The sequence below is a fragment of the Crocodylus siamensis genome, chromosome 15 (assembly GCF_052110815.1).
Source record: "Crocodylus siamensis isolate JL-2025a chromosome 15, ASM5211081v1, whole genome shotgun sequence".
NCBI classification, from domain to species: Eukaryota; Metazoa; Chordata; order Crocodylia; family Crocodylidae; genus Crocodylus; species Crocodylus siamensis.
In genome coordinates this window covers 35,725,211-35,744,315 of record NC_143409.1, presented here as the reverse complement: position 1 = coordinate 35,744,315, position 19,105 = coordinate 35,725,211, and the positions used below count along the sequence as shown (strand labels likewise).

General features: G+C 42.0%; 1 protein-coding gene across 3 annotated transcripts in view; it reads left to right on the top strand.

Moving 5' to 3' along the window:
- The window catches only part of ENTREP2 (endosomal transmembrane epsin interactor 2), a 424,211-nt gene that overhangs the window by 261,844 nt on the left and 143,262 nt on the right, over positions 1–19,105 (top strand). For all 3 annotated transcript variants that reach the window (XM_090029879.1, XM_090029880.1, XM_090029878.1), the window contains one exon: positions 10,916–11,026. In XM_090029879.1, coding sequence (XP_089886005.1) covers positions 10,916–11,026 — 111 coding nt within the window. The remainder of the gene's footprint in view (positions 1–10,915; positions 11,027–19,105) is intronic.

Genomic DNA, 19,105 nt, shown 5'->3' with positions numbered 1-19,105 from the left:
CTGAGGTAGAATTTTATTAAGATGAAATAGTCCTCTCCATAAAGCCAGTTTGCTGCTGAAGTAAGAACAACGGTAGGCAAATAAAGGCAGGAGTTTAGGGGTTCATAGTTTCCCATACTACAGGTATCTGATCTTCTAGTAGAGGATTACAGTAACCTGATTCTCTTTTGATCTTCTCTTCCTGTTAACCTTGCTAAGTTCTATTTTATGCAGCAGGGTGATTCCAGGATAGAGTCCTATTAGCTTGTACTGTAATAAGTAGGGACCTACCAAATTCATGGTGGAAGTGGGCTGCAGGGCAGCTCCTGTAATCTTGCAGGTTCCCCTGCATGCTCTGCCCCCCACCCACCCATTGGCAGAGGGCCTCTGCCACTTGCTCCTGATTGGCAGGGAGGCAAAAACTGCAGTTTTAAATATGGTACTGTTTTTGCCTCCTAGCTGGTCAGCAGCAAGCAGCAGGGGTGCTTGGGCTTCTCAGCCAATCAGCAACAGGGAGAGTGTGAGAGGAACTTACAAGATTAAAGGAGCTGCCACGCAGCCCACTTCTGCCATGAATTCAGTAGGTTCCTAGCTATAGGCTTTCAGTAAACATGCACTGAATCTGTAGCAGTGGCCAGTGTGCTGTATTTCTTTGACCTACTGTGGATACTGTAAGGAGCTATCAAATTGTGATTTCTTTTTCTAATGTCTGCATATGCTGAATATGCATACTATTGCAAAGCTTTTTAAAGGGAGTTGGAGTAGTTAGCAGATAAACAGTTCCAGTATGCTGTGAATAATTCTTATAGCTTTCCTTTTGTCCTCCTGACAAAAGCAATTTTTAAAGCTTTCTAGTGATACCTTAGCTAACATTTGAAAACATTGACCTTTTATCTCTTCCCCACATAACTAGCAACCATTTACCTGAACTATTGTCTTTTCATGATATGCCCTTGGCCAAACATAAGGTCATTTTTAAAAATTTTAATGCATTTTTAGCATAAAAACTTCAGACTTCTGGATCTTCAGGCTAGGGACAGAAATTACACACAAACCAATATAAGTGATCAAAAGCTGATTCAAATCTGTAATACAATAGAAGTTTAGTTCAGATAAACCACTTTTAAAATGGCTGAAATCAGTTTACGATAAACCTGGATGGATGCAGTATCAGACTGTTGCAGAGCTCTTCAGTGCTCCTATAAAGAGGGGGAGGTGTGTAGCAGGGCACTGAGGTGTCTGCTACTTGTGGAGCAGCAAATAAGGAGCCCAGCTTCTGGTTACCAGGGCAGCCACAGTAGTAATGAAGAAGCACAGCTGCGGGTTGCCAGGGAAACCGGTGAGTCAGCTGACCGGAAGGGGCAGGGCCTGGCTCCCATTTAAACCCAGGCTGAGGCCAGGCAGGCAGTTCCCTGCCAGAAGCCATAGAGGAAGGAGTTCTGCTGGACTGAACAAAGGGAAGAAGCCAGGATGCGCGGACAGTTGTTACGGGTGAGAGAGGGAGAAACCCTGTGACAGGCTTGAATGGGGTTATAGCCCCATTCAAGGCTTGAATTTATGTTGCAGCCAAAGGGCTTAAGTTTATGTTGATGGTTTATTGTTTACAATTGGAGGATGGGGTGAGGTTATTAGGGGTTGGAGGAGGCCTCATAGGGGCTCCACGGTAGCATGGGGACCCTGGTGCCAGAGAGGGTGCAGCATTCGGGGGTGCACTGACCCCAGCCCTGAGAAGGGGAGTAGAGAATTGGAGGCCAGGTAAGGCTGAGGCTGCCTGAGCCCAGCGCAGGGGTCGAGACCCCAAGTAGGAGAGTTGGAGCCAGGCATGGCTATGGCCACCTGAGCCCCAAGGCTGCGGTAACCCCAGAGCAAAGGGGGCAGTGTGAAAAGGCCCCGAGCAAGGGGGCAGCGTGAAAAGGCCCCAGAGTAAGGAGGCAACGATTGGTGAGTGTCAGAGGGCGCGGCAGCGCAAGAAGGCTCCAGAATAAAGGGAGCACCGCAAGGAGGCCCCAGAACAAGGGGAAGTGAGAGAAGCCCCAAAGCTAGGGGGTAGCCTGTGGGGTGCAGTTGCGAGACAAGGCTGTGGAAAGCCAGAGTGCCTGTGGGGCGCAGTTGTGAGACAAGGGCTGCGGAGAGCCCGAGCACCAGAGAAGGCACAGAGAGAGACCAAACAACGTCTGGTACATCAGCAAGGCTTGGGGCGTGGTAAAGGGGCAGCTGGAACCACACATAGCCCATAAGGCTGGGGTGCACCGAGTCACGCAATACAGAATAGGGACCAGGATACAACAGAGCACCGTGTCCAAGAGGATGAAAGGCAACCTCCCTTATATAGATGAAAGATCAAGACTTGGCAGGCGAGAATGAGGTTGCTTTGAGACGAACTTGGCATAGTAGGGGGCGCTAGGGGAGATCACAGCCACCCCTAAGACCCCGCACCGTAACACAGACTTAACTGATTTTGGTTAAATTGGTTTATTGAAATTCTGTGCCAGATCCCCTCCAGATTCAAGCTAACTTACAGTCCCCCAGCATCCCGGGATGCTTTGCACCTCCCCCACAAACTCCTTCTCTCAGGGTGGGTGAGCTAGCTTTGGCCCAAGCTGGCTGCTACAGCTGAGCAGGGAAGTGTGCTCTAGCACCTCCCTAGCATCTGGCCTGAGCCACTGCCAGTGCATGTGACTGCATTTCTGGAAACAAAAGTGAATGTCTGTTCACTTGCTTATCAGTTCAATCTATGCAGCTTAGATTAACGTGTAAAGATTGAATTGATTCAGCCTTGGGTTTTCTGACTGTCTGTACTTAGCCTTTGTGATACAGGTGTATATCAGTTAATACATGCAACTAAATTTCAGTTGAGCAACATTAGATAACTTAGGTATAAGGTTAAGCAAGAATTAAATAATCTGTAATATATTATCTCTTACCAAATAAGCTTTTTAGTTTCACATATTGAAAACTAAGTACATCTCTGAGGTTGAAATATAATTAGAAGGTCCTATCAAGCAGTGGCATAACTGTGGTGGGGAGGGAGGAGAGGGCAATGGCCTTGAGCCACTTGGGAGGGAGCATGAAAAAATAAAAAATGGGTGCTGTTGCTAGCTACATGTTCATGATTGTGATTGTACCAGAAGTTGCCACTTTGCTGTGTCCCAGATGCCTGGCTGTGTATTTTCAGCTTCCTATGAAAAGCTAATTACAACATGAAGAAACAATACAAGAAAGTGAGTGGTAATATGTCTGGTAGTATTCAATTCATGAGTGAGGCAGGCTTTAAGCTAAAATATATACACACACACACACACGTATATATATATTTTTCCACACACATACACACACACACACACACACACACACACACACTTTAAAATGTATCAGAAACATAATAATGATGCTGCTGTAACTCCTGCTTGCTCTATTTATTAACAGTCTGTGACATTCATGATGGTGGAGAAACACTGTAACACTACGGTGGTTTTAATGACAGTAGTTGTCTGACATGAGATGATAACATCAATTGGGAAACCTGTTCAATATGATCTCAATCACAAAGTCATGTGGTCCTTTCAATAAAAGAGCTAAAATTAAGCCAGAAACATCAGAATTGAGGCCAGTTTGTCATTCTGGGTATGCAATGACATGTTCAATAGTGATTTCTTTTAATCATTATTAAACTATGGCCTCAAAGCAGACTATCTTTTGTGAAATCATTTTAGAGCTGTGGTAACATTTGAATAAAGAAATGCATTAGCAATCTTTATAGAGTATGTGTTATGACTCTGTCTTTGGCAATTAAACCAGATGAGCAGATATTGGCATCAACTGCCTGGATTTCCTTTTCTATGTATGCACTAGCTCCTGAGTGGGTTTATGGCTCTTGGAACTGGTAACATTTAAGATCTGTAGTCAGTTAATTAAGTTTTGCAATACATGTCTCAGTAATCTTGTACCTTATGCTGGGTAATGGGAAAAGTTACTGACTTAGGTATAATATGTAATATCACAGATATTACTCAATATTAAGTCATCATAACCCTTTAGGCCAGGTACAGAAATTACACTTATTGTACTGCAGGCGCACAAAAAGCGCTTTACAGCTGTAACAAAACAGATAGTCAGGGTACATAGAGTACTGTAAAAATAATGGATCCTGTTCTAAGATAACCCTGGATGAATGTGGTATCAGATTTCAGTGCTGTAGGTTCAAGCATCATAATGACCCCATCGCAATACTGGATCCCATTGCAACTCATGTTAGGTTGCATTCCATGAGAAACCTGTGCGCTTTTGTAGCACCCTGCTCACTCCCTCTCCCAGAGCGGTGCTGTAGCTATTGCCAGAGCTCATGTGGTCTGCCCGAGCACCAGGCCGGCCCGGCCCCGGCCCCGCCCCGGCCCCGGCCCCAGGTTGTCAGTGATGAGTCAGCAACACTCCTGTTTCCACCCCTCCCCTCTACCCCCCACACCTGTTCCCTCTGGCCAGCTATGAGCCACTGTCTGGTATTATCACCCCCTGTGTGGATTCCATACCCCACCTGGGCATCTGTAAAGACTGCAGCTTTTGATTAAGTGCTGGGCTGATTGTGGACACCACATTCATTCAGTGTGTGTTCTGCTTCTTCCTGACCTAAATGTGGGCACTTAGAGTAAAGCTGAAAAGCTGGAGCACTTCCACCATGGGTTTCTTGAACACTTGTACTTAGGCTAGTGTTTAGCACTAAGCCTGCTTTTCATTATCTCTTTAACTTATATAAGGAGAAGTCTAGGGCAGAGGATTCTGGTTTCTTCTTATTCTGTTTGCTAATAGCATTACTGCTCCTTCATATAGCTCTTACTGCTTATATTTCTTGAACTAGATCCAGTGACTTTTCTGGGTTGGATTTTTAATGTGGTTCATATGATAGTACACTGTTCACAGATGCTGCATAACTCCCTCTGTAGTGAAAATATTACCTTTCTAAAGTCCGCATGTGTACCATGTAAAAATTAAGCATTTGATTTCATGAAACTCAAAAGCTGTAACTAAAAAATGTTTGGACCAGCTTTTCTACTTGTCCTGATACAGAAGAATTACATAATAAATACATTATTAAGTGCCTAACTCATAGAAATTATTGGTCTTATGTTAGTTTTTAGGCAGTTCCTAAAAGTGCTATTTACAGGTCATTTCAAATAAGGTCTTTAGTATGAAAAATCACTTTTTAGTATCAATTAAGAGATTTTTATCCCAAATTTCCTGGCACTGACAGTTTTATACCTTGTTATGAATATATACAACTTTTATTTTAAATGCCCCATAATTATGAAAAACATATTAGCTGATGATTATTGTTGATCTAACTATAGTGAGTACAGACATTACCTTAGAATTGCCAACAATGAGGAGATCACACAGTGCAGAAAAGCAACACTGTCAGAAATACTGTCAGAAAAACTATGGGGAAAAAAGACCTTGGAGTGAATGTTAAGAAAGTTTAAAATGATAAAATATGGATATAAAAAATGTAATAAAAGTGTAAGGGGAAAATGAAAACGAGAACGTTTAATCTAAAATTATACATTATAATTGGGGAATAATTCAGTATTTCTTATCATCCAGTCTCTGTGTATCAAGTTGATCCACATAGCACATACACCATGCATCAGACTAGCCTGAGATCAGGGCTACATCCAGAAAGGGGGAGGATAATGGGTGACGGAGAGGGTGCTCTTGGAATTCTAGAGAACTAAACTACCTAATTAAACTACAAGGTACTATCTCTTTTTTTAAAAATGAAGATATTGTAGATAATGGCTGAAGGAACTTATCTCAAAACAAGAGAATTAATAAACTTAAAAGAGAAAGGCCATGCCATATAAAAGCAACATATCTCTGCTCTCAGACAGTGATGATGTCTATACTAATAAACAAATAGTATGGAAATGTAAAGGCTCAAAATGGTTAAAACAGACGTTGGATTGGTTAAAACAGATGTTGGATTCATGACTGACTGGTGCCTCCTGATTCTGAGGGGGGCACCCTCATAGAAGCTGCTGACGGTGGCGTCCCTGTCAGGGGGCATCAGTGCTACCAACAGCATCACTGTCGACCATCGGGGGGGGGGGGCACCAACCCCATCGGGGGGGGGGGCACATGCACCTATGTCTACTCCCTACCAATTGCCTATGCTTGGATTTCTCCTGGGACAAAGGCTTTTACCTTGGGATTCTACAGGGCTACAAACCAAGCCTGTTGTCCCATTTTAAGTACCTGTGAAGTATCTAAGATTACACTTTTGCTTTTGGGACAAATCCAGCTCATTTTAGTTAATTGCCCTCCGTTCCAGGGACAAGCTGAAAGTGACTATGCCAATCCTAGGTTTTGACTCGGATCAATTAGAACCCACTCAAATATGATGTCTCTTTTTACCTGAAGAGGACAGGTGGATTTTTGCTATTTATGTAAGTAGGGGTCACCTGCTGTAATATTAGGCAGATAACCACCAACATTTTTGAATGATTGCAGTGATTAGAATATTTGAGTAATGACGTCAAACATGTTAAATAAAATATTGATTAGGTAAGCTTCATGTAAAATAGCTCAAATGCTGTAATCATCATATGAAGAATAGGACATGAGGGCTATTTTGGGAGGTTTCTGTACCATAATGGAAGGGATTTTACCTTTTTTTCCCCTGAAACTGCCAAAATGCATACTAGATTTAATTAAACCTTAATATCAGAGTTAGAATAATACATATCTCTGACAATGTTCCTGTTTTTGTAAAGATAGAATCTAATGAAGAAGAAGAGAAAGTAGGTGATTTAGTAGCATATTACTCCATGATAGGGTAGTCTGGGCTCTTTAACCCTGCTTGGCAGCCAGTGTAGGAGTGGAGCCCTAAAAGACAGACAAATAGATGATCTCCTTTGCTCTGGCACCTCCTATGGCCAATCTAATTCCAAACGTATTGGAACCTGCCTTTCCTTTGGATTAAGCCAGCAAGGGTGAGAGGGCGTCATAGTTTCATAGTTAGTAGGGTCGGAAGGGACCTGAGCAGATCATCAAGTCCGACCCGCTGCCATGGCAGAAAAGAGTACTGGGGTAAAATGACCCCAGCAATGTGTTTGTCTAGCCTTGTCTTAAAAACCCCCAGGGTAGGAGCCAGCACCACTTCGCTTGGAAGTTGGTTCCAGATCCTAGCCAGCCTGACCGTGAAGTAGCGCCTCCTGATGTCTAATCTGAATCTACCCTCTGCCAGCTTGTGACCATTATTTCTAGTCACTCCTGGCAGTGCTCAGGGGAACAGGGACTCCCCCAATGCCTGCATCGCTGGTATGTGGGGAGCTTAGTGCCTCCACATGCACTGCCCAGGGCTTTGTGTCCTGGAGAGGTCACCTCAGCTTCACTTTCTTTCAAGCAAGGGTTACATTCAGCAAGCTGGTGTCTCATGAGGCAGACAGGTGCTTACTACTAGTAGTACTAACAGAGAAAAGCTTTGTAAATAAAAAGTTAAAAAATCATGTTGATGATTCCTTGACATAAGCCCGATTGACAATCTCTTACAAGACAGGACCTTGAGAACTGGATGGGAGGCTTTTAAAGTAGTAATAACTGGACACATTATTCATGTGATAGTAATAAGGGAGAAAAATGAGAAGCAAAAATAGGCAAATGAACGAATATGTGGTTTGAAGAAGCAAGATACCAATATCTAACAAGACAGCCTTGCTTTCATATATATAAGAATATAAAAATAGTATTGATAACAGGAAAACCCAGACATCTCTCATTTGCCATATAAAGGTTCTACCTATATGTCAGAGGTAGCTAGATTACTTTCTAATTTAGTAGCAAGATTGCTTTCTAATTTTAATACTCAAAACAGGCATCCCATACTTTACAAAGAAAAGTGAGATATTAAAAAAAATCCTGAAATGTCACAAAATATTAGCAGAATATTTCCAAGGGATATGCAGTGGCAGATACGCAAACACAGAATACCTATGAATTAATATATTACAGGATATTTTACAAGATGCAGGAAGAAATAGAGATGGTAATTTCACACAAGCCTATGGCAGAAACTTTAACCTCCCTGGTCATTCTGTCTCTGATGTCCGGTGGCTGTTCTTAGACAACAGCGCTTTAAAAACAAACTTGAATAGGAAATTGCAGAACAAGAAATCACCCACAGACTGGATTATATTATGTATTGTCTAAACCAAGCCCATTACCTGGATTAGCTTTCATAACCGCCTATGTGCCTCCATGGGTTATAACTACTCTGTTTTTCCCTCTTCTACCTACCTTGTTTCTGCCTGCTGTTCTCCCTTCTTTTTCTTCCTCCTTCCCTACCTTTTGTATTCTAATCACTGTTTTCTATTTAGAAGTTCTGCTTCCTTCAGTCCCTTCACAGCATCCTATGAAGTAATGCTTACCAAAGCTTATGCACTGTTGCTTTAGTTAGTCTATAAGGTGCACCTCTACCTTGCTTTCTGCCTTCATTAAAGAAAGAAATATAAGAATACTTCTGTGTGTTGCAGAGCATACCAGAAATACTAATAAAGAGGCCTGTATTCTGTCTTTTGCATACAGGAGAGGATTGGAACTTGGTAGACTGCCTATTTGCATTCAGAGTGTTGGAGAAATGTTATCTTGAGGGACATTTTTAGTAGTGGATCAAAAAATTCTCTAAAAAAACTCCTTCAGTGTGTATCTGGAGATGTGTTACAAAACCTAAACCTAACCACTGCACTAAGACATAAAACAAAGATTTCCTTTTCTATTATTATTTTATGGTTTAATTATTAAACCACTAGTACAAAAGTTTGGAATCATGAAAGGAATTTGGGGAATATATGTGAAGCAACAATCAAAATGAAATGATTGGTATGCCAAGTGGTGATGGGAGACCTAACACTACCAGATTTTTAAAGATGCAGTAGGCTATAGAATCAGAATGGGGCAAATCCATCATCAACAGAAATAATACAGAAAAAGATAAAGCTTATCTCATTATTTAATTGCATGCTAGACCCATAATCAAAAATAAAAAATCTTAGTATTTATTTATCTGGACTAAATAAAGAAGTATTTACCAGTCACCATGTGGGGGAGAGACATGTCTTGGATTCGAACACTGGCCCAGGGCAGGTTTGATGGTTCAGCTCTGACTTTGCCCCTGGGCTTATGTGGTGGGGGAGCTGGTGCATGGCAGGGCAGGGCAGGGGAGAGTGTATCAGGGAGACTGTGCAACATGCCCCCTTCCCCAGCTGCTTATCTTCAACTCTGGCTCCTGCTCCAGCCCCTGACTCAGCAGGGTCTGCAGCTACCACCAGTGCTTTCCCTTGACCAGGCCAGGTCTGTTGCCACTGATGCTGACTACCTCAGACCCAGAGCTGTCCAGAAGGTAAATGGCAGGGTAGTGCCATTGCGGTAGGGTTGTAAGGTTGTTTTAAAATTTGCCCTCCCAAATCAGCAGCAGGGCACAAGAGGCAACCTTCCAATAATTAGATTTGATGCATGGAAAATTATAACGTTTATATTTTTCTGCGTATAGAATCTAATTATTGGGGTGTCATCTTAAATTCAAAGTTATCTTGGGTTCAGGTGAATATGATACCTTTGGGGAAATCACTTTAAGTTGGAGGATTTTGTTTAGGGATGGACAATGCTTAAATAGATGAAGGTGTTATATGGTAAAAGGGAAAAGAATGTGCTATGAGTTTTATACAAATATGTGTGCTCCATCTGTGCAAAAACTGCATATTATTGCTCACAATGTCTGTATGAAATGCCAGGGAATTCTTGATCAAAATATTTTTTTGGAAATGTATGCCAATTTGTTCAACTTGAACAGGACATAGATGGCTATTGGGAGTTTGATCTGTTAAAAAGATTTAAGATTTATAAGAAAAACAAAACCCCATGGGATCCTAACTCTAAACTCATGCACTAGCTCCTAATGTAGATCATTGAAAAAATATTAATAAAACGTGTGGTAATGGAAGACTATGTATTTTGTGAGAACCATGTCAGAAAAAAAAATAAATCCTATAACAGTTGTTGTAATCACACAACAGAAGAACTGCAATAATTTGGACAGTTTTGATAAGGACTTGATAATCTTGTAGTTCAGCAATAGTCAAAAAGGGTATAATATATAAAGATAATAATTGAATTACATATTTCCTCTGCCTCTTCATTTCTGTATTTCCTCACTTCACAGACACATCTCCTTTCTGAAAAATGGTCAGCTTTCTGATAAGGGTTTTAAAAATATAAATGTCTACATATCCTTATATAAACTTATGGTTGTATTCACGCAGTTCAGAAACAAGAAGTGAAAGTAATGACGAGTTGACAGTTAATATAAGAAAACTGTTAAATATTCTCTTTTGTTAGGTATGTACACATATCAGTCCCTGACACTCTACTTGATAAGTCTTATTGTGAATAACTTTGACCTATTTTACTAATTGCAACTTAATTTATTAAAATTAATGTTATTAATTTTGATTTTTTTTTTTTACTGTTAATGCTCTTTATAGTTTCATTTTATTTTCAGTGTCTCAGTTCCTACCATTTGGTTTACAGACATAAGTCTTTGGCTAGGTTAGTAGTAGAAGTTCAAGTACCTATCCTGCACTTCCTTCTGCCTAACATGGCTGACTACCTCTTTCTACTCTTAGAAGTTGAAGTGGGCAATCTTCAAGGGAATAAAGGAAAATAAATAGTAGCCAAAGACTAGTGTTGATGTTGCCTTTGTAGTAGGATAAGAACCAAGATCTTATAATATTGAAACACTATAAAATGTTCCAATATTTTGTTTAAAATGTATTAAATCTCGCCATTCATGTAATTATTTGACAAGCTGGAAGCACTTGAAAGGTTAACTGAAATTTCTTCTTTCACCTCTTGCATTGAATAATCAATGGGCTGTTTGGTTTCTTTCCAGATAACCTTTTTCATGCTATTATCAGCAGTGTGTGTAATGCTGAACTTGGCTGGTTCCATTCTCTCTTGTCAGAATGCTCAGCTGGTAAACTCCCTGGAAGGCTGTCAGTTGGTGAGTAATGAAAAACAAATCTTTAAGTAAAGGGTATCAATTTTATTTTTCATTTGTGGCAATTATACAATTCTCATTTTCATTCCTGCCATTCTGTGTTTGTTGTGATTGCTGTTGCCTTAAGTGTAATAATGGGATAGATTTTGTTGAAAGAAAACTGATAGTTAAAATGTTACCATTTCCATAAGGTATTGTTTCCTCAAGATATAAGTTATGACATTAGAAACGTTTGCTTGGGCTACTGTGAAACAGTCCTGACGTAAACATAAGAAATAAAAACCCAGACTCGGACAACCATCAGCAAGCCTGCTTGACTACAAGTCTCCTGTTTGACTTCAAGATTACTTACAGTGCACCTTCTAGAGCCAGTGTGTCTCACAGACTTGCTAATAATTATATTTCAGTATATGTGTAATAATATTTTATTTACCAACTTCACTTGGGCTATTTCAATTTTAGGAAAAAAGCTTTCATTGTAGATTCATGATCTGTAGAGCTGTCAGTGACTTAAGAAAGGCTAATTAAATTGAATTAATCAGTGCTGTATGATCTGACTTAAATGGATAGTGTGCATGAAGATATGTGTATTTTAGGTCTGTGTATACTAACTTTTCAGGAATAAAGTATTCATAGATGCAACTGACAATAGCAAAAAGTTATGAAAAAATGTATAGAGTAAGATGAGTATCTGATATGAGATCTTGGCATTAACCTACCATATGTTGCCTCATCTTGTTTGTTCAGTTTGTATTATTTTTCTTCTGCCTCTTGTCTGTCTCTCACAGCAGTGTCTGCAGTGTAGTGTACTGTAGAGATACCTGCGTTAGATTTAGACTAGTTAGGTTGGGTCTCAGTACCAGTCTGGCTGCTGCAACATGGAATGTTGTCTCATTGTATTGATTCCTCTTATTTACCTTGTTGCAGGGGACTACAAAGAGAGTCCTAACAAGTCCCTTGCAACTATGGGGTACATAGAAATTGAGAGGAGAAAAGGGCAAAAAAAGTACTTGCTTTTCAGAGGATCACTGAGAAAAATTGTGAAATGTGACTTTCCTAAAGAATAAATATAAATTATAAATGTTGGCTCCTAAGTCACGTGGTACAATTCAGTTTCTAATGTAAAATAACTCTTTGATATGTTTTCATTCATTAATCTGAAGTAAGTCTGACAAACTTGCTCCTGCACCTTTCAATGCGAACTTTTAAGGATTACTTTTAAAGTACAACTTGGCATATTTTTTTAAGTTGACTACGTAAAAAATGGAAGAGCACTTTTGTTAAAAACACATGATTTAAAAAGAATTGTAATGATTGTCTCAGTTTGAAAGAAAAATGTAATATATAGTTCAGTGACTAAATATTGAAGGAAAATCTAGCAATAGGGCATAAGTACCTGAGAGTTTCACATTTCTAGTCCTGTTCTATTAATAATTGCCCTTATTTTCAGTTGAAGTAGTTAGAAGACTAGTTAATGCTGAAAAGGACATAAGCTGTGGATCTGCATTCAAATAATCTGGGAGAATTCTCCCAGCTGTGCTCTCCTGGTAGAAAAAATGACCCAGAGCTGTGTGTACAAGCATTCAAATGCTGAGACCCTGAAGAGTGGAGAGTTCGCAGTGCTGATCCTGTGCAGCTGGGGTAGGGAAAGTGGAAGAGATCTGTGCATACATCTCAGCGTGCTTTGCAGGCTCCATTAGTCATCCTGGCAACAGATGGCAGCAGTTCATAAGACAGTCCTGATTGGCTAACCCAAGCTGCCCATGGTCAGCCTGTGTTTCTCTGCAGCATAATGTGGGGATTATGAAGGGGTCATGTTCTGTTCCCAGCTGGAGCAGCAAAGTCCAGCAAGCAATACAGTAGGTGTGTCTATACCAGATGCCAAATGCACAGTAGTCTAGTTTACTGCACAGTAAGCATGCACATCTATACATGTGTGCACTTACTGCACCGTAAAACTTGTTAATCCCATGTAAATGCAGTTAGCAAATTTACATAGGATTAGTTACTGCTCAGTAACGAATATGTCGACACAACTTGGGAGAAAGTTTACTCCCAGGTCTGCCCTGCCACTAGGGGCCAGCTTCAGGCTAATCCCAGGTCTCGGGGCTGGGAGCCTCTCCTGGCCCAGGTCTGGGCTGTTCCTAAGTAGGATTCAAGGGTATCTGAAATGTGGGGGGAGAGGGGCACCACTGGTTGCCTTCATTATTTGCACATGCAGTTTACAAAATGCTGATCTAACAACCACAGCTGATTTCACTTCATTTGCAAATGGTTGCATTTGCAAGTTAGCAGTACCAGGCTGAGCAATTCTTGAATTCTGAAGTGAAATTTCTGAAATCTAAGTGTCCAAGCCTGCAAAGACTGAAGTACCTGCTTAACTTTAACACTACCCTCAAGGTGAGTATAAGGAAGTGAGAAAGTCTGTAGAATCAGGGACTAAGGTATTATGTAAAATAATTTCCACAGTTTTAAGCTAATGTATTATGACCCAGAGGTCATTACTTTGGAAATGACAATGCCATTTAACAAGTGTCTTGGGGCTTGTATCTAGATATCTGCTGTACTGCTTGCTGTGTGGTATTCTAGGTTCTCAGGTAATGGAATCTTGGCACATCTGTCATACAGGTTAGCATCAAAACCTTAGGGAGAAAAGGACAGGACATGGAGGATAAAAAGGAAATTGAATAATTTATTTTCTTCTCACACAAGTTGGCTACTTTTGATTTTATGCCTGATAAACATCTCTTGAGGTTGCAGTGGAATTTCCTTTATGGGACTCAAAGTAGTTGGACATTTGGTGGTTTCCTGGGAGAAATGTTCAACAATAAAAATAGTGTGTTTAAAAACACTTTAAATATTGATTCGGCTTTTAACCAACTAGAATTAAATCCATACATGCACATGATGGGTGAGGGGATTGGCAGTGTGATCCAGAGAATTTCATCTCTTAAGTGAATTCAAGTAAATAAACATTTTTTGAGATGTTGAGTGTTTTTGTGAAAGGAATTAGTGGTGTGTATGCTGTTCCAGGTAGAAAGGGATACATATAACAAAGCAATGTTGGCATAACTTGTTGGCAAACAAGAACCCCCAAGTCCTGTCATAGTTTGTGATCCTCAGAATATGCCTTGTAGCCTAGTTCTGATTTTCCAGAAGGCTTCAGTTGGCCTTCCAGGAATAGCGATAGGGCAAGAAGAGAGAACTGAATCTGGATGGCTGCTGCAGCCAGAAACCCCATGCTGTCTGGCAAGGAGCAGCTGATTTACTTTGTAGCTTCCCAAGTATGTTAGGCTTGCCAAGATGTGCAGGTCACAGATACCAGAAGATGCAAGTTTTAATGATGGTTAAACCCATGTATTCCAATTACACTGAATTTAACAGATGTCAGCCCTTTTATGTGTTACCTCCTATAGCCAAGGGAGAACCAGCCTGAATTGTGAGCTGAGCTCCCAGTCAAAATGTACTCAGCTGTCCCTTGCCTCCCACAGGGGTGCGCCACACCACTCCTGCCTCGTCCTGCTGACCTGCTGCAGCCCCGCCAGCCCCAGAATGAGGACGTGCAGCACATCCAGCTCCATGGGCCATATGCCCAAGGCAATGCAGCTGAACACAATGCACTCTTTGCAGATGCCCAGCTCCTCCAGCCGTATGCCACCCACCCACCTGTGCATGTGCTTGACCCCTTCCTAGCCATGCACCCCATCCCAATTCCCATAAATAGCAGTGTATTGTTCACTTGTTCATCCCTTACACATGAGTACTATGTTATCTTTGCAGATAAGTACTATTTACCATTTTGTAGGTAAATGCTCTCTTTTCTGGTAATTAGTCCTGCTTTTCTGAATTGTTAATGATCTTGCACAACTTGCTACCTAAATATAACTTTTGAACTGTTACCTTTTATGGTTAGTTATAAGCTGTTTGTAAATGCTCTGGGGCCAAAGTCAATAGGAGCAAGATGTGCTGGTCTTTGAATAGCAAAAAGCTTGCATAATGATCTAATCATCTGTATGTACCATGATAGACCTGTGTACCCAAGAACACTGAATTATTTTTACAGAAGTGACATTAACACTTGGGCTCTGTCTCCAGTACATTTATTGAAGCGTGGTTCACAACACTGCTTCATTTCTGGGCTTGGGCAAGCAGACAGGACATGCATCTTGGCAGGACTTCCAGGTAAGGGTCAGAGGCAGTGCAGATAAGCCCAGTAACAGGGAACCTTGCCCTGTTACTGGGAAAAGGCTGCCTGACAAAAGCTGAAAGTGCCTTTTAGAAGCAGGGTTTTTATGGTTCAAAGGAATAAAAGCTCAGAAAAAAAAGATACAGCTGGCAGAGCAGAGAAAACTACCACTAGGAAGAAGCTCCATGTGAGAGGCAGCAAAGGGAAAAGAGATGGGATACCTGTAATCATCATCAGCCCTGCCACAGGTGGACTGGACTAAGCGAAGACTGCAGCAAAAGGGAGGCAGTTGGCAGGACTGAAAGGACTAATGAGAAACCCCTGTGCTTGGGCTGAGCAGTAGGACTGGCTGGTGGGAAGCAGTGGAGTTTGCTACTATAAAAGCTTTGCACTCAGGCCAGAGGGGTCGTTCTAGCTCTGTCTGGGAAAAGATGAAAATTTCCCAGGAGAACCATCACGGACAAGGATGAAAAAGCCTTTTCTGTGTGGTGAATTGACACAGAGGGTAAGATTTGAGTTTGTATTCCTCCATCCCCCCCTCCCCCCCCCCAGGCTGTGTTTAAGACATAAACTACCAGAAGACTGAAAATGGCTGTGAGGGGAGGCTTGCAAGCCATGCTGCATGTGCCTTAAAGCTCCCTGCAAGTTTTAACTTTTTCAAGGCCAGAGGACCAGAGAGAGAAAAGTTGGCCAGCAAGAGCCCAAGGAAATGGCTGATACAGACTACGTGAAGCAATTTATCCCTTCAAGGTGTGTGAGGCATAAAAAGTCTGGTGATTAAAGGTAGCTTTAAGTTATTTTTATTGGTTTAAGCCTGAAAAATGAAAACTTTGGACATAATTAACTGTATTTATGTTTATAGTTGATGTCTTTAAGAAGGTAAGTACTTTGAAATTTCTTTCATTCTGTAATATAAACCATTTACTATAAATTATTATCGTTTCAGGTATAGTTCTTCATACCAAACCTAACTGTTAAAAATTAAGGAAATAGGTAACATTCACTATCATCATCAAAACACTCTGCATTACCTTGCTTGCGCAAGACTGCACCTTCTCTATTCCACAGCTGGTAACAGAATCATAGAAAATTAGGGTTAGAAGGGGGACCTCAGGAGCTCATCTAGTCCAACCCTCTGCTCAAAGCATGACCATCTCCAACTGCATCATCCCAGCCAAGGCTTTGTCTAGCCAGGTCTTAAAAACCTCCAAGGATGGAGAGTTCAACCTCTCTGGGTAACTTGTTCCAGTGTTCTACTACCCTCCCAGTGAGAGAATTCTTCCTGATACCTAAACTTCCTTGCCTGCAACTTCAGACCGCCACTCCTTGTCCCATCATTTGCCACCACCACTGAGAACAGTCTAGCTCCATCCTCTTTTGAACCCCTCTTCAGGTAGCTGAAGGCTGCTATTCAGCACCACCTCTCAGTCCTTTCTTGTCTAAACTAAATAAGCCCAGCTCCCTCAGTCTCTTCTCATAAGTCCTGTGCCCCAGCCCCCTCACCTTTTTTGTTGCTGTGCACTGGACTCTCTCCAATTTGTTCACATCCTTTCTGTAGTGGGGGACCTAAAACTGAACACAGTACTCCAGATGTGGCCTCACCAGTACTGAATAGAGGGGAATAATCACTTCCCTTGACTTGCTGGCAGCACTCCTACCAATGCAGCCCAGTATGTCATTAACCTTCTTAGCAACAAGGGCACACTGTTGGCTCATATACATCTTATTATCCATTGTAACCTCCAGATCCTTTTCTGCAGAGCTGCTGCCCAGCCAGTCAGTCTGCAGCCTGAACTGGTGCATAGGATTGCTCTGTCCTAAGTGCAAGACTTTGTACTAGCCCTTATTGAACCTCATGATATTCCTTTTGGCCCAGTCCTCCAATTTGTCTATGCCACTCTGAATCTTAGCCCTATCCTCCAGTGCATCTCCTACTTCCCCCAGCTTGGTGTCATCTGCAGACTTGCTGAGGGTGCACTCTATGCCATCTTCCAGGTCATTGATGAAAATATTGAACAAAACCAGCTTCAGGACTGAACCTGGGGCACTTCACTTGACACCAGCTGTCAACTAGACATCAAACCATTGATTACTACCCTCTGAGCCCGATGTTCCAGCCAGTTTCCTAAAATCAAGGTATACCACATCTACTGGCCTTCTTGCATCCCCAAGCAAGTTATCTCATCATTTCATAGTTTCATAGATGTTAGGGTCAGAAGGGTCGTATTAGATAATTGAGTCCGACCCCTCGCCCTGGGCAGGAATGAGTACTGGGGTCAGATGACTCCAGCCAGGTGTCTGTCCAGTCTCCTGTTAAACACCTCCAAGGAAGGAGATGGCACCACCTCCCTTGGAAGCTTATTCCATATTTTAGCAACCCTCACTGTAAAGAATTTTTTCCTGATGTCCAATCTAAATTTGCTGTCTTCAAGTTTGTGGCCATTATTTCTAGTTACCCCGCCAGGCACCCTGGTAAACATTGTATCCCCTATTTCTTGCTGCCCCCTGCAATGAGTTTGTAAGCAGCCCCGAGATCACCTCTCAGCCTCCTGTCACGGAGGCTGAAGAGGTTCAGGTCTCCCAATCAGTCCACATAGGGTTTTTTCTGTAGGCCTCTAACCATACGAGTCGCCCTCCTCTGAACCCTCTCCAGACCATCCACATCCCTCCTGAAGTGCAGCACCCAAAACTGGATGCAGTTTCCAGCTGCAGCCTAACCAGTGCCACATAGAGGGGAAGTATCACCTCCCTAGACTTGTTTATGATGCACACCTGCTTATGCAAGGAATGGTGCGGTTAGCTTTACTTGTTACCTCATCACACTGGTGACTCGTGTTCATTTTGGAGTTGACTATGACTCCGAGATCTCTTTTCATAGTTGTGCTACTTAGAATGGTATCTCCCAAGCTGTAGGAGTGGTGATGATTCTTCCTCCACAGGTGCAACACATGACACTTATCCTTGTTAAATTGCATCCTATTCTGTTCGGCCCATTTCCCCAGCCTGTCCAAATCAGCCTTGATTTGCTCCCTGCTGTCTAGTTTGTGTACCTCCCCCCATAGTTTGGTGTCATCAGCAAACTTGGACAGGGTGCTTTCTTCTTCCTAGTCCAAGTTGCTAATTAAGATATTGAATAGTACCGGTCCCAGGACAGAGCCTTGAGGGACTCCACTGCCCGCATTTCTCCAGGTAGAAATCATAGAAGGCAATCAAGTGGGCCAGGCATGACTTGCCCTTCATGAATCCAGGCTGACTGTTCCTAATCACCTTCTTCTCCTCCAAGTGCTTAGAAATGGTTTCCCTGAGGATCTGCTCCATGATTTTTTCCAGGGACTGAGGTGAGCCTGAATGGTCTGTAGTACCCTGAATCCTCCTTTTTCTCTTTCTTGTATATGGGTACTTATATGTTTGCCCTTTTCCAATCATCTGAGACCTCCTGATTGCCATGAGTTTTCAAAGATGATGGCCAATGGCTCTGCAGTCTCATCAGCCAACTCCCTCAGCACCCTCAGGTGCATCCTGTCTGGCCCCATGGTTTTGTACAAGTCTGGCTTTTCTATATAGTCCCTAACCTGCTCTTTCACTACTGTTGGCTGCTCACCTCCTCCTCAAACTGTGCTGCTTGGTACAGTGGTCTGGGAGCTGACCTTACTCAAGAAGGCTGAAGTGAAAAAGGCATTGAGCACTTCAGTCTTTTCTCGATCCTCTGTCACAGGGTTGCCTCCTCCATTCAGCAAAGGACCTACAGTTTCCCTGCTCCTCCTCTTGCTACCAACATACTTGTAACCATCCTTCCTTTCCTCATGATCCTGAACTTGCTCATCTCATGGTTAGTGCTGCCCAAGTTGCTATCTGCTAGTATATTCCCCACCAATTCTTCCCTGTTTGTGAGCAAT